This window comes from Salmo salar, chromosome 13 (assembly GCF_965601325.2).
Source record: "Salmo salar chromosome 13, fSalSal1, whole genome shotgun sequence".
Taxonomy (NCBI): Eukaryota; Metazoa; Chordata; class Actinopteri; order Salmoniformes; family Salmonidae; genus Salmo; species Salmo salar.
Genome location: NC_138303.1, coordinates 110418189 through 110437500, shown reverse-complemented (window position 1 = coordinate 110437500; position 19312 = coordinate 110418189). Strand labels below are relative to the sequence as shown.

The window sequence follows — 19312 nt, the reverse complement described above, 5'->3', positions numbered from 1 at the left end:
TGTAGTCTACCATGAATTACTGTAGTCTACCATGAAATACAGTAGTCTACCATGAAATACAGTAGTCTACCATGAAATACTGTAGCCTACCATGAAATACAGTAGTCTACCATGAAATACTGTAGTCTACCATGAAATACTGTAGTCTACCATGAAATACAGTAGTCTACCATGAAATACTGTAGTCTACCATGAAATACTGTAGTCTACCATGAAATACTGTCGCCTACCATGAAATACTGTAGCCTACCATGAAATACCATAGTCTACCATGAAATACTGCAGTCTACCATGAAATACTGTAGTCTACCATGAAATACTGTCGCCTACCATGAAATACTATCGCCTACCATGAAATACTGTAGTCTACCATGAAATACCATAGTCTACCATGAAATACTGTAGTCTACCATGAAATACAGTAGTCTACCATGAAATACTGTCGCCTACCATGAAATACCACAGTCTACCATGAAATACCATAGTCTACCATGAAATACTGTAGTCTACCACGAAATACTGTAGTCTACCATGAAATACTGTAGCTACAGTACATTCGGAAAGTATTCAGCAGTATTTCAGTATGTTTTATTTAATCAGTTTTAGAATAAGGCTGTAACATTATCAGCACCACTATCTGAACATGTCCTAATAGTGTTGTCAGCACCACTATCTGAACATGTCCTAATACGGAACTGTGTGAATTTAAACTGGTGACAAACGTGTCATCACTTCATGGTCTCTCTCTCTGCCTCTCTCTGTCTCTCTCTGTCTCTCTCTCTCTCTGTCTCTCTCTCTCTCTCTCTCTGTCTCTCTCTGTCTCTCTCTGTCTCTCTCTCTCTCTCTCTCTCTCTGTCTCTCTCTCTCTCTCTGTCTCTCTCTCTCTCTCTCTCTCTCTCTCTCTCTCTCTCTGTCTCTCTCTGTCTCTCTCTCTCTCTCTCTCTCTCTCTGTCTCTCTCTCTGTCTCTCTCTCTCTCTCTCTCTCTCTCTCTCTCTCTCTCTGTCTCTCTCTCTCTCTCTCTCAGGGGCTTTATTGGCACGGGAAACAAGTAAAATAAACAAAAGTGAGATGACAAAAAAATGGACCAGAGCCCTATGGAACCCTATTCCCTATATAGTGCATTACTTTTGACCAGGGTTCTATAGTGCTCTTGTCTAAAGTAGTGTACTATATAGGGAATAGGGTTCCATAGGGCTCTGGTCTAAAGTAGTGCACTATATAGGGAATAGGGTTCCATAGGGCTCTGGTCTAAAGTAGTGCACTATATATAGGGAATAGGGTTCCATAGGGCTCTGGTCTAAAGTAGTGCACTATATAGGGAATAGGGTTCTATAGGGCTCTGGTCTAAAGTAGTGTACTATATAGGGAATAGGGTTCCATAGGGCTCTGGTCTAAAGTAGTGCACTATATAGGGAATAGGGTTCCATAGGGCTCTGGTCTAAAGTAGTACACTATATAGGGAATAGGCTGCCATTTGGGACTCGGATTTCACCTTATTTGTCTGAAAGGGCAGTTTGTTGTAATTCATTTAAATAGTATTGACATGCAAATTATGCAATTATTTCTTAACCTAATAATAGACAATTGTTTTTTTCCCGTTGCTAAAGTTGTTTCACTGCTTGTGTTCCTCTGCTGTTTGACAAACACACTACAGACACTCCTGCAGGGTAGCTGCGTGTTGTTTGAACAAGTTAAATCAATTATTAACCCTTTCAGCACCATGTATTGCAGTCGCATTACTATATCTGAAATAATTAACCAGATCAAAAAAATAGATTATTTTTCTTATTTGTTTTTTACTCAGTGGAGGGGTCTCAACTTAATGTTGCGTTAGAATAGTAGAATACACAAGGTGCAATTTAGAAATATGATTGTCACGCTCTGATCTGAGAGAGACTTTTTATGTCTCTGTTTAGGTTTGGTCAGGGTGTGATTTTGGTGGGCATTCTATATCCTTTTTTCTATGTGTTTGCATTTCTTTGTTTTGGCCTGGTATGGCTCTCAATCAGGGACAGCTGTCTATCGTTGTCTCTGATTGGGAGCCATACTTAGGCAGCCTGTTTTTCCATTGGGGTTTGTGGGTAGTTATTTTCCTGTTTAGTTCTTGATAACCTGACAGAACTGTTGCTAGTAATTTTTTTTGTTTATTTTGTAAAGTGCTCATTCTTTCTACACTGCTCAAAAAAATAAAGGGAACACTAAAATAACACATCCTAGATCTGAATGAATGAAATAATCTTATTAAATACTTTTATCTTTACATAGTTGAATGTGCTGACAACAAAATCACACAAAAATAATCAATGGAAATCCAATTTATCAACCCATGGAGGTCTGGATTTGGAGTCACACTCAAAATTAAAGTGGAAAACCACACTACAGGCTGATCCAACTTTGATGTAATGTCCTTAAAACAAGTCAAAATGAGGCTCAGTAGTGTGTGTGGCCTCCACGTGCCTGTATGACCTCCCTACAACGCCTGGGCGTGCTCCTGATGAGGTGGCCAACTCCTGGACAGTCTGTGGTGCAACGTGGCGTTGGTGGATGGAGCGAGACATGATGTCCCAGATGTGCTCAATTGGATTCAGGTCTGGGGAACGGGCGGGCCAGTCCATAGCATCAATGCCTTCCTCTTGCAGGAACTGCTGACACACTCCAGCCACATGAGGTCTAGCATTGTCTTGCATTAGGAGGAACCCAGGGCCAACCGCACCAGCATATGGTCTCACAAGGGGTCTGAGGATCTCATCTCGGTACCTAATGGCAGTCAGGCTACCTCTGGCGAGCACATGGAGGGCTGTGCGGTCCCCCAAAGAAATGCCACCCCACACCATGACTGACCCACCGCCAAACCGGTCATGCTGGAGGATGTTGCAGGCAGCAGAACGTTCTCCACGGCGTCTCCAGACTGTCACGTCTGTCACATGTGCTCAGTGTGAACCTGCTTTCATCTGTGAAGAGCACAGGGTGCCAGTGGCGAATTTGCCAATCTTGGTGTTCTCTGGCAAATGCCAAACGTCCTGCACGGTGTTGGGCTGTAAGCACAACCCCCACCTGTGGACGTCGGGCCCTCATACCACCCTCATGGAGTCTGTTTCTGACCGTTTGAGCAGACACATGCACATTTGTGGCCTGCTGGAGGTCATTTTGCAGGGCTCTGGCAGTGCTCCTCCTGCTCCTCCTTGCACAAAGGCGGAGGTAGCGGTCCTGCTGCTGGGTTGTTGCCCTCATACGGCCTCCTCCACGTCTCCTGATGTACTGGCCTGTCTCCTGGTAGCGCCTCCATGCTCTGAACACTACGCTGACAGACACAGCAAACCTTCTTGCCACAGCTCGCATTGATGTGCCATCCTGGATGAGCTGCACTACCTGAGCCACTTGTGTGGGTTGTAGACTCCGTCTCATGTTACCACTAGAGTGAAAGCACCGCCAGCATTCAAAAGTGACCAAAACATCAGCCAGGAAGCATAGGAACTGAGAAGTGGTCTGTGGTTACCACCTGCAGAACCACTCCTTTATTAGGGGTGTCTTGCTAATTGCCTATAATTTCCACCTGTTGTCTATTCCATTTGCACAACAGCATGTGAAATTTATTGTCAATCAGTGTTGCTTCCTAAGTGGACAGTTTGATTTCACAGAAGTGTGATTGACTTGGAGTTACATTGTGTTGTTTAAGTGTTCCCTTTATTTTTTTGAGCAGTATATTAAAAGTCAAGATGAATACATTCTCCGCTGCACCTTGGTCCCATCCTTTCAACGGCTGTTACAATGATTCATCAGCAGTTTCTCTTATGTCAGTCACTGACAGTCACTCAATTAGCCCTGTCAGCTAACAAAATGTCAGATTGGTAAATTAGTTTAGCCAGCAATTTAAACTTGTAATCATGGTCGGGATGGGGGGTGGCAACAACATTCCACCTAAGGCCCCCAAAAGGCTAGGACCGACTGTATACCCGGGTATGGATGTGGGTACACAGACCCGCGAGTCGCTGCGGCCCCTCGTGATGAGTTCAGATTTTTGTGGCCCCCCAACTCCCATCAAAGTTACCCATCCCTGATTTAGATCAATGAAATGGACAGAGACCTTTTTTTTTAGGACAGGGAATATGAACAAATATTTATTTGGCATTGAGCGTGTGGGCGAGACATTTCTGGTTTTGTATTCAGTATTAACGTCCAGATAGACTGATAGTAGTATTGACCGATACGGAGGTGAGAGAAAACAGCTCTCTGAAATGCTAAAGCACTCAGAAACAGTGGGAATGTGCCAGACGTGACACACACAGAAACACACACCCTGTCACGTCCTGACCAGTAAAGGGGTCTTTTGTCATTGTAGTATGGTCAGGGCGTGGCAGGGGGTGGTTGTTTTGGGGGTTTTGGGGGTTTTGGTTCTAGTTTTCATTTTAAATGTTTCGTTTTCCATGTTTGGCCAGGTATGGTTTCTAATCAGAGGCAGGTGTCTTTCGTTGTCTCTGATTGGAAGCCATACTTAGGCAGCCTGTTTTCCGTTGGGGTTTTGTGGGTGGTTGTTTTCCGTTTTGTGACAGAACTGTCAGTTGTTGGTTTTTGATATTTTTGTGTAAAAGTGTTATCTCATTAATAAAAGGAAAAGAAGATGAGCACTATACCCGCTGTGTCTTGGTCTGTCCTTTACGACGCCCCTGACACACACTCTCTGACACACACACGTGCACGCACATACACACACATAATACACACACACACACACCGACCCCAGACCTGTTCTCACTGAGGCTAGAGCCAGCCACCTTTGACAGCGATCAATAGCTATTCGAGCAAAAGCCAACATGTGTCACCGCAGAAACCACACCGCCTAGAATACAAAGTCAGGAGGCTCTCGATGGTGCAGCTGTAAAAGTCCAGAGGAAGAAGAGACCGTCCCTTTGTTCTGGTGTGAGAGGACCATGCTTTCTCAGTGATGTGGACACACGGTTCAGAAAAACAGCGAATTTTGCAGTTACGAGAGTCCAGTTGATAGCAAATCCGCCATCTGAGGTCATCCATTTTACATTGGCCAGTAGATTGGAGGGAAGTAGTGTGTCCGGGTGTCCTTTCGCCTTAGTCTCACCAGGACACCCGCTCTCCTGACTATTTTGCGCCTGCGTTTCATCTTCGGTAGCCCGAAGATTGGGTTGGAGAAATACAAAGAGCCCAGGGCAAATGAGTAGGCCGCAATTGAGGTCAGTAACTGCCAATCTCATGTTCAAAAGTTCTTGTCCATCATAAAAAATGATTGCGGATATATTTCATGCAAAAAAAATATATATAAACAAATCACAAAATAGCAAAGTTGGGTCAGAGCTCTCAAGACAGGAAGCATACCATACGGCACAATCTTTTTCACTCTATTCATTCTAATTCTATGTGTGCTGCTGCTGCATTGTGGGGGGGGGGCGTTGCCTAGGCAACCGAAGGCTCGTTAGCTTGTTTCAGCAAGGAGCAACAAAGTTTCATCGCGTTGTTAAGAGTCCATGTTACTGTAGTCCATGTTACTGTAGTCCATGTTACTGTAGTCCATGTTACTGTCGTCCATGTTACTGTAGTCCATGTTACTGTAGTCCATGCTACTGTAGTCCATGTTACTGTAGTCCATGCTACTGTAGTCCATGTTACGTTCCCGAAATGGACTCAAACCCACAAATGGCCGTCCGTCCGTCCGGTCTTCAGTCAGTTGTTCGTTCCACACTATAATTTGTTATTTTACGCGTTATGACTGTTATTTCATTTTCATGAGGGTCTTCATCCATAACTAACAGTTATACAGTAATTGTGGCAGCCTTTCTGATTCATATTGCTCTTCTTAACATCTCTCTTCACTAGCTATTCACAAGAAAAGGCCCCAGGAATGGAAAGAGAAATGGACGTAGTGAACCAATTTCTTCATCCTTCTCAAAACAAACACTTATTTCATCTCTTGTTGGAGCAGAATGTTTTGGTCACATCTATACACAATATAATCTATACAGAAACTCTTACACAATAGAATCTATACAGAAACTCCTACACAATAGAGAACGGTATCACTTCATTTGGATAGTCGCAAATAGAGATCTTGTAGATGTTCAAGTAGATGTTCAGTTAACCTTAAATCTAACCCTAATCCTAAACCTAACCTTAAACCTAACCCTAATCCTAACCCTAACCTTAAACCTAACCCTAATCCTAACCCCAACCTTAAACCTAACCCAATCAAAGCCCTAGTAAGCGGTTGGTGAAAAATACTGGGGTGGCAGGTCGCCAAGCGGTTAGAGCGTTGGGCCCGTAACCAAAAGGTTGCTAGTTCTAATCCTGTAGCTCTAAGGTAGCCTTCAATAATGTCTGATCCCTGTCTGACCCTACTCTCTGAGCGTGACTCATTGGGATAATGTCTGATCCCTGTCTGACCCTACTCTCTGAGGGTGACTCATTGGGATAATGTCTGATCCCTGTCTGACCCTACTCTCTGAGCGTGACTCATTGGGATAATGTCTGATCCCTGTCTGACCCTACTCTCTGAGCGTGACTCATTGGGATAATGTCTGACCCCTGTCTGACCCTATTCTCTGAGCGTGACTCATTGGGATAATGTCTGACCCCTGTCTGACCCTATTCTCTGAGCGTGACTCATTGGGATAATGTCTGATCCCTGTCTGACCCTACTCTCTGAGGGTGACTCATTGGGATAATGTCTGATCCCTGTCTGTGACTCTACTCTCTGAGCGTGACTCATTGGGATAATGTCTGATCCCTGTCTGACCCTACTCTCTGAGCGTGACTCATTGGGATAATGTCTGATCCCTGTCTGACCCTACTCTCTGAGCGTGACTCATTGGGATAATGTCTGATCCCTGTCTGACCCTACTCTCTGAGCGTGACTCATTGGGATAATGTCTGATCCCTGTCTGACCCTACTCTCTGAGCGTGACTCATTGGGATAATGTCTGATCCCTGTCTGACCCTACTCTCTGAGGGTGTCTCATAGGGATAATGTCTGACCCTACTCTCTGAGGGTGACTCATTGGGATAATGTCTGATCCCTGTCTGACCCTACTCTCTGAGGGTGTCTCATAGGGATAATGTCTGACCCTACTCTCTGAGGGTGACTCATTGGGATAATGTCTGACCCTACTCTCTGAGGGTGTCTCATTGGGATAATGTCTGATCCCTGTCTGTGACTCTACTCTCTGAGCGTGACTCATTGGGATAATGTCTGATCCCTGTCTGACCCTACTCTCTGAGGGTGACTCATTGGGATAATGTCTGATCCCTGTCTGTGACTCTACTCTCTGAGCGTGACTCATTGGGATAATGTCTGATCCCTGTCTGACCCTACTCTCTGAGGGTGTCTCATAGGGATAATGTCTGACCCAACTCTCTGAGGGTGACTCATTGGGATAATGTCTGATCCCTGTCTGACCCTACTCTCTGAGCGTGACTCATAGGGGTAATGTCTGATCCCTGTCTGACCCTACTCTCTGAGCGTGACTCATTGGGATAATGTCTGATCCCTGTCTGACACTACTCTCTGAGGGTGACTCATTGGGATAATGTCTGATCCCTGTCTGACCCTACTCTCTGAGCGTGACTCATTGGGATAATGTCTGATCCCTGTCTGACCCTACTCTCTGAGCGTGACTCATTGGGATAATGTCTGATCCCTGTCTGACCCTACTCTCTGAGGGTGTCTCATAGGGATAATGTCTGACCCTACTCTCTGAGGGTGACTCATTGGGATAATGTCTGATCCCTGTCTGACCCTACTCTCTGAGGGTGTCTCATTGGGATAATGTCTGATCCCTGTCTGACCCTACTCTCTGAGCGTGACTCATTGGGATAATGTCTGATCCCTGTCTGACCCTACTCTCTGAGCGTGACTCATTGGGATAATGTCTGATCCCTGTCTGACCCTACTCTCTGAGCGTGACTCATTGGGATAATGTCTGATCCCTGTCTGACCCTACTCTCTGAGCGTGACTCATTGGGATAATGTCTGATCCCTGTCTGTGACCCTACTCTCTGAGGGTGACTCATTGGGATAATGTCTGATCCCTGTCTGTGACTCTACTCTGAGCGTGACTCATTGGGATAATGTCTGATCCCTGTCTGACCCTACTCTCTGAGCGTGACTCAATGGGATAATGTCTGACCCTACTCTCTGAGGGTGACTCATTGGGATAATGTCTGATCCCTGTCTGACCCTACTCTCTGAGCGTGACTCATTGGGATAATGTCTGACCCTACTCTCTGAGCGTGACTCATTGGGATAATGTCTGATCCCTGTCTGTGACCCTACTCAGGGGGGAGTTGGAAATTAAAAAACACATTTCCATTTCCCACCTCACACTTGTAGATGTTTCATGCAGTGAAACACTGTAATCACACAGGCTCATTGGGTTATTGTGGTGTACAGAAAGGGAGAACGTAGATGTGTTTGTAAAGGAGGAAGCCATAGTGACTGCACTCACCTGATCTCTACTACTGCTGACTACAGATGGGTCCCCCGAGGGACAGTGGGCTCCACTGATCAGCCACTAATCACATCCTCGGGACAGGTCATCCTCCTCCTTCCCGTCTGTCCCTCCAGGGCTGGTTAACAACATAAATTAGAGAGCTGCTAGGAAAACTGGGTCTCTGTTCCAATATCCACACTAGCATACTTCTTGGAATTAAAGCAATGTGTTGGGGAATGCATTCTAAATGGTATGCTGGGATGGACAATATGGATGTTGTGTAGCAGCCAGGGCAGGCTGGTTCTAGAACAGGAGCAGGCTGGTTCTAGGGGCAGGCTGGTTCTAGAACAGGAGCAGGCTGGTTCTAGGGGCAGGCTGGTTCTAGGGGCAGGCTGGTTCTAGAACAGGAGCAGGCTGGTTCTAGAACAGGAGCAGGCTGGTTCTAGAACAGGGGCGGGCTGGTTCTAGAACAGGAGCGGGCTGGTTCTCAAACAGGGGCGGGCTGGTTCTAGAACAGGGGCGGGCTGGTTCTAGAACAGGAGCGGGCTGGTTCTAGAACAGGGGCAGGCTGGTTCTAGAACAGGGGCAGGCAGGTTCTAGAACAGGGGCAGGCTGGTTCTAGAACAGGAGCGGGCTGGTTCTAGAACAGGGGCAGGCTGGTTCTAGAACAGGGGCAGGCTGGTTCTAGAACAGGGGCAGGTCAGGGAGAGTGTACAGTCAGGACCAGTGTCTCTGCTTTCCCATCTAGCCAGAGGAGCTTCTGATGCATCATGGGGAGGAGAGGATGTAAGAAACAGATCATGTGCCACATCTTCTGAGTGAGATCACATCGGTTAGCCCCCCCATAACACGCCCTCTCTACGCTCCCAGTGACTGGAGCTCCCAGGCCCTTTCCCAGAAGGCCACAGTCTAACCTCTGACCCCTGCCATAAAAATAGTGTTTTGTCTTTTTTTCCTTCCTTCAGCATCAGAATTCTGCTCTCCTTTCGTATTTAATGATTTACTTTGAAAGAACAGTGTGGAATGGAGAGAGAGATAATTAGTATAGTGATAGACAAGAATGCAAGAGGCAGGGCTTGAACTTCACTATTATGTGACGACCCAGAGGCAGGGCTTGAACCTCATGATTATCTGACGACCCAGAGGCAGGGCTTGAACCGAACGATTATGTGACGACCCAGAGACAGGGCTCGAACCTCATGATATCTGACGACCCAGAGACAGGGCTCGAACCGAACGATTATGTGACGACCCAGAGAGCTACCACTAGACCAGAGATCCGGCACATCATTTAAGACCCAGTGGAATCAAAAACATGATTTCCTGTGTTTTATATATATTTCCACACTATAAGGTTGGAATAATACTGTAAACTTGTGAAAATAATGATCAAATCAAATTTTATTTGTCACATATACGTGTTTAGCAGATGTTATTTCGAGTGTAGCTTGTGCTTCTAGTTCCGACAATACAGCAATATCTAACAAGTAATATCTAACAATTTCACAACAAATACATAATACACACAAATCTAAGTAAAGGAATGGAATGAATAATATATAAATATATTGACGAGCAATGTCAGAGCGGCATAGACTGAGATACAGTAGATAGTATAGAATACAGTATATGCATATGAGATGAATAATGCAAGATATGTACACGTTATTAAAGTGGCATTATTAAAGTGACTAGTGATCCATTTATTAAAGTGCACAATAATTTCAAGTCTGTATGTAGGCAGCAGCCTCTCTGTGTTAGTGATGGCTGTTTAACAGTCTTATGGCCTTGAGATAGAAGCTGTTTTTCAGTCTCTCGGTCCCAGCTTTGATGCACCTGTACTGACCTCGCCTTCTAGTAGTTTGCCCCCAGTGATGCGTTGGGCAGACCGCACCACCCTCTGGAGAGCCCTGCGGTTGCGGGTGGTGCAGTTGCCATACCAGGCGGTGATACAGCCCGACAGGATGCTCTCAATTGTGCATCTATAAAAGTTTGTGAGGGTTTTAGGTGACAAGCCAAATTTCTTCAGCCTCTTGAGGTTGAAGAGGCGCTGTTGCTGCTGTGCCTTCTTCACCATGCTGTCTGTGTGGGTGGACCATTTCAGTTTGTCCGTGATGTGTACGCCAAGGAACTTAAAACTTTCCACCTTCTCCACTTGTGTCCCGTCGATGTGGATCTCCTTTGTTTTGTTGACGTTGAGTGAGAGGTTATTTTCCTGACACCACACTCCCAGAGCCCTCAGCTCCTCCCTGTAGGCTGTCTCATCGTTGTTGGTAATCAAGCCTACTGTTGTGTCGTCTGCAAACTTGATGATTGAGTTGGAGGCATGCATAGCCACGCAGTCATGGGTGAACAGGAAGTACAGGAGGGGGCTGAGAACGCACCCTTGTGTGGCCCCACTGTTGAAGGTCAGCAAAGTGGAGGTGTTGTTTCCTACCTTCACCACCTGGGGGCGGCCCGTGGTGAACCCCTGCACAAGGAGTGGTTCAGACCCAGGGCCCCGAGTTTAATGATGAGCTTGGAGGGTACTATGGTGTTGAATGCTGAGCTGTAGTCAATGAACAGCATTCTTACATAGGTATTCCTCTTGTCCAGGTGGGATAAAGCAGTGTGACTGCGATTGCATTAACTGTGGACCTATTGGGGCGGTAAGCAAGTTGAAGTGGGTCTAGGGTGTCAGGTAGGGTGGAGGTGATATGATCCTTGACTAGTCTCTCAAAGCACTTAATGATGACAGAAGTGAGTGCTACGGGGCGACAGTCATTTAGTTCAGTTACCTTTGCTTTCTTGTGAACAGGGATAATGCCCTCTTGGTGTAAGAGCTGTTTGAAAAGACAGCCAGAAGTTTCAGCCTGTTTTGATGGGATGGAGTTTTGACCTGCCTGGTGACATCACCAGGTAAATGTGTTAATAGACCAATAAGAAAGAGTTCCAAACCTCTCTGCCAATAACAGCTAGATTTCAGTTTTCCCACTCAGACCATTCCCACGGTCCTAGAAAAATGATTCCTTTAGAAATTCTTTGCTAACAAGCTATTTTTGTAAATTGTTATTTAAAATAATCACAGTGAGGTACTTAATTGTTACCCAGAAATGATTTGTTATTGAGATAAAAACGGCTGCATTGAACCTTTTTAAGTGTTGAAGTCTGAAAGCAATGTCTAGTCCGGCCTGACATCAGACAGCTCTTTCCTTTCATATTGCTGGCTGCTTCAATTTCCTCACATAGCCTACAGCAAAATGAGTCTTCACACATACTGTATAACAGGAATGCTAATCGTCTCCTATAAATAACTAATCACGTGGTGAAGGGCGTGCACTGTAAGGAGACACATGTGATTTACTTTAGGCAGAACGCTGCCTCTCGTGACATGGTAGTTGTGGATGTTTTTATGTTCCAACGTGAGAAATTAACTAGACCCGAGGTCAAACTGTTAACAGGAAATGAGATGACTACATTGCAGTATTGTGTTACTGTTCTTCTCTGACTGGATCAGGGTTGTCTAGTTTGGTCCTCTCGTCTCTTAGATTTCATTGGATCAAATAAAGTTCTATTGGTTATTATGAGGCATGGCTTTTTGGGTCAGGCTATTTTCCTTTTCCTATTTATGTTTCGCTTCGGTCTGTTTGACAAACCCTTACTGAAACCAAGCCAGTTCACTTTGTTTGTTTGTTTGTTTCCAACCTGTAAGTGAATGTTTGTCTTTGAGGGGTTGGAATGAATGTGCAGCCACCTTGTGGTTGAAGTGTCTGTCCTGAGATTGGAAGGTTGTGGGTTCAATTCCCAGTCGAGTCATACCAAAGGCTCTTCAAATGACTAATTCATGTTTGTTTTGTTTTGTTTACTCCAGGTTCAGCGCAGTCAACACTATGACTGATGGGGACTATGATTACCTCATCAAGCTCCTGGCTCTGGGGGACTCTGGAGTAGGGAAGACCACCTTTCTATACAGGTAGACACACAGCTCGTCATACTATAATAGGTATATATTTATTATACTATAATAGGTATATATTTATTATACTATAATAGGTATATATTTATTACACTATAATAGGTATACATTTATTATACTATAATAGTTATTATATATTTATTATACTATAATAGTTATATATTTATTATACTATAATAGGTATATATTTATTATACTATAATAGGTATATATTTATTACACTATAATAGGTATACATTTATTATACTATAATAGTTTATTATATATTTATTGCACTATAATAGTTATATTATATATTTATTACACTATAATAGTTATATTATATATTTATATATACTTATTACACTATAATAGTTATATTATATATTTATTATACTATAATAGTTATATTATATATTTATTACACTATAGTAGTTATATATTTATTACACTATAATAGTTATATTATATATTTGTTACACTATAATAGTTATATTATATATTTATTACACTATAATAGTTATATTATATATTTATTACACTATAATAGTTATATTATATATTTATTATACTATAATAGTTATATTATATATTTATTACACTATAACAGTTATATTATATATTTATTACACTATAATAGGTATATATTTATTACACTATAATAGTTATATTATATATTTATTACACTATAATAGTTATATTATTATTTATTATACTATAATAGTTATATTATATATTTATTACACTATAATAGGTATATATTTATTACACTATAATAGTTATATTATATATTTATTACACTATAATAGTTATATTATATATGTATTATACTATAATAGTTATATTATATATTTATTATACTATAATAGTTATATATTTATTATACTATAATAGTTATATTATATATTTATTACACTATAATAGTTATATTATATATTTATTATACTATAATAGTTATATTATATATTTATTATACTATAATAGTTATATATTTATTATACTATAATAGTTATATTATATATTTATTACACTATAATAGTTATATTATATATTTATTACACTATAATAGTTATATATTTATTACACTATAATAGGTATATATTTATTATACTATAATAGTTATATTATATATTTATTATACTATAATAGTTATTATATATTTATTACACTATAATAGTTATATTATATATTTATTATACTATAATAGTTATATATTTATTATACTATAATAGTTATATTATATATTTATTAAACTATAATAGTTATATTATATATTTATTATACTATAATAGGTATATATTTATTATACTATAATAGTTATATTATATATTTATTATACTATAATAGTTATATTATATATGTATTATACTATAATAGTTATATATTTATATATTTATTATACTATAATAGTTATATATTTATATATTTATTATACTATAATAGTTATATATTTATATATTTATTATACTATAATAGTTATATTATATATTTATTATACTATAATAGTTATATTATATATGTATTATACTATAATAGTTATATATTTATATATTTATTATACTATAATAGTTATATATTTATATATTTATTACACAATAATAGTTATATTATATATTTATTATACTATAATAGTTATATTATATATTTATTATACTATAATAGTTATATATTTATTAATCCTTCTAACCCTCCCCCCTACCCTCCCCCCCAAAAAATATATAGATGTACTATTGTAAAGTGGTTGTTCTACTGGATATCATAAGGTGAATGCACCAAATTGTAAGTCGCTCTGGATAAGAGCGTCTGCTAAATGACGTAAATGTAAATGTTAAATTCTGTATTTATTACACTGCATTCAGAAAGCATTTACAGAGCTTAACTTTTTCCACATTTTGTTGTGTTACAGCCTGAATTTGAAATGGATTAAATTGAGATTATTTATCACTGGCCTACACATAATATCCCATAACGTCAAAATGGAATTATGTTTTTAGGAATTGACAAATTCATAAAAAATGAAAAGCTGGGGCCTCCCGAGTGCCGCAGTGGTCTAATGCTCTACATCGCAGTGTTAGCTGTTCTACTAGAGATCCTGGTTAGAGTCCAGGCTCTGCATCTCAGTGTTAGCTGTTCTACTAGAGATCCTGGTTAGAGTCCAGGCTCTGCATCTCAGTGTTAGCTTTTCCACTAGAGATCCTGGTTAGAGTCCAGGCTCTGCATCTCAGTGTTAGCTTTTCCACTAGAGATCCTGGTTAGAGTCCAGGCTCTGCATCTCAGTGTTAGCTTTTCCACTAGAGATCCTGGTTTGAGTCCAGGCTCTGCATCTCAGTGTTAGCTGTTCTACTAGAGATCCTGGTTTGAGTCCAGGCTCTGTCGCAGCCTGCCACGACCGGGAGACCCATGGGGCGGCACACAATTGGGCCAGCGTCGTCCAGGTTAGGGAAGGGTTTGGCCGGCAGGGATGTTCTTGTCCCATCGCCAGGTGCACAATGTTTCCTCTGTCACATTGGTGCGGCTGGCTTCCGGGTTAAGCGGGCATTGTGTCAAGAAGCAGTGCGGCTTGGCTGGGTCGTGTTTCGGAGGACGCACGGCTCTCGACCTTCGCCTCTCCCGAGTCAAGTCCGTAGGGGAGTTGCAGCGATGGGACAAGACTCTAACTACCAATTGGACACCACGAAAAAGGGGCAATTTTATTTTTTTATCATAATAATATACAATTATTCAGAGGAGACTGCGTGAATCAGGCCTTCATGGTCGATTTGCTGCAAAGAAACCACTACTAAAGGACACCAATAAGAAGAAGAGACTTGCTTGAGCCAAGAAACACGAGCAATGGACATTAGAACGGTGGAAATCTGTCTTTTGGTCTGATGAGCCCAAATTTGAGATTTTTGTTTCCAACAGCCATGTCTTTGTGAGATGCAGAGTAGGTGAACGGATGATCTCCACATGTGTGGTTCCCACCGTGAAGCATGGAGGAGGAGGTGTGATGGTGTGGGGATGCTTTGTTGGTGACAGTGTCAGGGATTTATTTTGAATTCAAGACACACTTAACCAGCATGGCTACCACAGCATTCTGCAGCGATACGCCATCCCATCTGGTTTGCACTTAGTGTATTTTCAACAGGACAATGACCCAACACCCCTCCAGGCTGTGTAAGGGTTATTTGACCAAAGAGAGTGATGGAATGCTGTATCAGATGACCTGGCCTCCACAATCACCCAACCTCAACCCAATTGAGATGGTTTGGGATGAGTTAGACCGCAGAGTGAAGGAAAAGCAGCCAACAAGTGCTCAGCATATGTGGGAACTCCTTCAAGACTGTTGGAAAAGCATTCCAGTTGAAGCTGGTTGAGAGAATGCCAAGAGTGTGCAAAGCTGTCATGAAGGCAAAGGGTGGCTTCTTTGAAGAATCTAAAATCTAAAATATATTTTGATGTGTATAACACTTTTTTGGTTACTACATGATTCCATATGTGTTATTTCATGGTTTTGATGTCTTCAGTATTATTCTACAATGTAGAAAATAGTTAAAAATAAAGAAAAACCCTTGAATAAGTAGGTGTGTCTAAACTTTTAACTGGTTCTGTGTTTATATGATTACAATACCTTTCTATACAAGTACTTACATGAGCACTTTTCTTTTAATATGCATTGGGGATGTGCTGTGCGTGTATTTGCTATGTATTAATGGTAATGTAAGGTATGTATTTGCTATGCTATGCATTAATGGTAATGTAATGTATGTATTTGCTATGCTATGTATTAATGGTAATGTATGTATGGTAATGTATGTATTAATGGTAATGTATGTATGTATTTGCTATGCTATGTATTAATGGTAATGTGTGTATTTATTGGTAATGTATGTATTAATGGTAATGTATGTAGTAATGGTAATGTATGTATTTATTGGTAATGTATGTATTAATGTAATGTATGTATTTGCTATGCTATGTATTAATGGTAATGTAATGTATGTATTTGCTATGCTATGTATTAATGGTAATGTGTGTATTTATTGGTAATGTATGTATTTATTGGTAATGCATGTATTTATTGGTAATGTATGTATTAATGGTAATGTATGTAGTAATGGTAATGTATGTATTTATTGGTAATGTATGTATTAATGTAATGTATGTATTAATGGTAATGTATGTAGTAATGGTAATGTATGTATTCATGTAATGTATGTATTTGCTATGCTATGTATTAATGGTAATGTAATGTATGTATTTGCTATGCTATGTAGTAATGGTAATGTGTGTATTTATTGGTCATGTATGTATTAATGGTAATGCATGTATTTATTGGTAATGTATGTATTAATGTAATGTATGTATTTGCTATGCTATGTATTAATGGTAATGTATGTATTAATGGTAATGTATGTATGGTAATGTATGTATTAATGGTAATGTATGTATTAATGGTAATGTATGTATTTGCTATGCTGTGTATTAATGGTAATGTATGTATTAATGGTAATGTATGTATTTGCTATGCTATGTATTAATGGTAATGTATGTATTACTGGTAATGTATGTATCAGCTTGTAAAAACAAATCCTTCAGGGGATTAATAAAGTACTATCTTATTGTATCTTACAGGTACACAGAAAACCAGTTATTATTATATGTTGTATGTTATATTAAATTAGTATTATATTAATACTACTTTCATCTATAGGTACACGGACAACAAGTTCAACCCCAAGTTCATCACCACAGTGGGAATAGACTTCAGGGAAAAGAGAGTGGTGAGTAACGTTAAACACGCACACGCACATGCTTGCGCGCACACACACACACACACACACACACACACACACACACACACACACACACACACACACACACACACACACACACACACACACACACACACACACACACACACACACACACACACACACACAGCACACACCCCCCCCCCGAGTGGTGCGTATTCTCCTTTCCATTCTTGCTTCCTTCCTTCCTCCCTCTGTCAACAAAAGAAAAGAGAGTTGTGAGTATCCTCAGGTAGTTTAGCTCAATCAGTAAGGCTGGTCTGAAAAGTTCAATCAGTAAGGCTGGTCTGAAAAGTTCAATCAGTAAGGCTGGTCTGAAAAGTTCAATCAGTAAGGCTGGTCTGAAAAGTTCAATCAGTAAGGCTGGTCTGAAAAGTTCAATCAGTAAGGCTGGTCTGAATGGTTCAATCAGTAAGGCTGGTCTGAATGCTCGGTTTAATTTTATACAGTAAGCATAATAGAATTCACATAGTTTCCTATAGTTGCTCATTTTGATCAGCCTCATTCCACTATCCACAGTGTATTTTAGAATTCATGGTCACTGAGCTGACAACCTCAGCTACTGGGACGGACCATCGCTTTCCGCCGTGTTTCAGTTTGCACATGACTGGTAACAGGCTTCAGGCTACAAGGCTACAAGGCTACAGGCTACAGGCTACAGGCTGCAGGCTACAGGCTGCAGGCTGCAGGCTACAGGCTACAGGCTGCAGGCTACAGGCTACAGGCTGCAGGCTACAGGCTGCAGGCTACAGGCTACAGGCTGCAGGCTACAGGCTACAGGCTAGAGGCTGCAGGCTACAGGCTGCAGGCTAGAGGCTACAGGCAACAGGCTGCAGGCTACAGGCTGAAGGCTACAGGCTACAGGCTGCAGGCTACAGGCTACAGGCTGCAGGCTACAGGCTACTTGTTGATCACTGTAGCCTACTTGTGTTTCTTGTTACTGTATCACAGTCAGTTGTGCTGCCACGTCTAGCAGTCATAATTGAATTCACTTCAGATAGCAGATCCGGATGGATTATTGTACATGCTCATAGTCTCCGAGACATTTCTCAGGGGCGCACACTACATAACAGGCTGATGGGGGTTCTTTACATTTGGGATTCTTAATCACTATCAGGAATTTAAACCCACAGGACCTATCTGGGTAAACAATATGTTGTCTTGTGTCATAATATATTCCAATCTATTCTCTGTCATATCAAATCAAATCAAATTTATTTATATAGCCCTTCTTACATCAGCTGATATCTCAAAGTGCTGTACAGAAACCCAGCCTAAAACCCCAAACAGCAAGCAATGCAGGTGTAGAAGCACGGTGGCTAGGAAAAACTCCCTAGAAAGGCCAAAACCTAGGAAGAAACCTAGAGAGGATCCAGGCTATGAGGGGTGGCCAGTCCTCTTCTGGCTGTGCCGGGTGGAGATTATAACAGCACATGGCCTAGATGTTCAAATGTTCATAAATGACCAGCATTGTCAAATAATAATAATCATAGTAGTTGTCGAGGGTGCAACAAGTCAGCAACACAAGAGTAAGTGTCAGTTGGCTTTTTCATAGCCGATCTTTGAGAGTATCTCTACCGCTCCTGCTGTCTCTAGAGAGTTGAAAACAGTAGGTCTGGGACAGGTAGCACGTCCGGTGAACAGGTCAGCGTTCCATAGCTGCAGGCAGAACAGTTGGAACTGGAGCAGCAGCACGGCCAGGTGAACTGGGGACAGCAAGGAGTCATCAAGCCAGGTAGTCCTGAGGCATGGTCCTAGGGCTCAGGTCCTCCGAGAGAGAGAAAGAAAGAAAGAGAAAGAGAGAATTAGAGAGAGCATATTTAAATTCACACAGGACACCGGAAAAGACAAGAGAAATACTCCAGATGTGACAGACTGACCCTGGCCCCCCGACACATAAACTACTGCAGCATAAATACTGGAGGCTGAGACAGGAGGGGTCAGGAGACACTGTTGCCCCATCCGATAAAACCCCTGGAGGGGGCCAAACAGGTAGGATATAACCCCACCCACTTTGCCAAAGCACAGCCTCCACACCACTGGAGGGATATCTCCAACCACATTTACATTTACATTTAAGTCATTTAGCAGACGTTCTTATCCAGAGCGACTTACAAATTGGTGCATTCAC

The 19312-nt window shown here is 41.4% G+C and overlaps 1 protein-coding gene across 2 annotated transcripts in view; it reads left to right on the top strand.

Annotated features, from left to right (window-relative positions):
* rab27b (RAB27B, member RAS oncogene family) overlaps positions 1-19312 on the top strand; it is a 102615-nt gene that overhangs the window by 47997 nt on the left and 35306 nt on the right. For both annotated transcript variants that reach the window (XM_045692655.2, XM_045692657.2), the window contains 2 exons: positions 12305-12406; positions 17082-17151. In XM_045692655.2, the coding sequence (XP_045548611.1) occupies positions 12305-12406; positions 17082-17151 (172 nt within the window). The remainder of the gene's footprint in view (positions 1-12304; positions 12407-17081; positions 17152-19312) is intronic.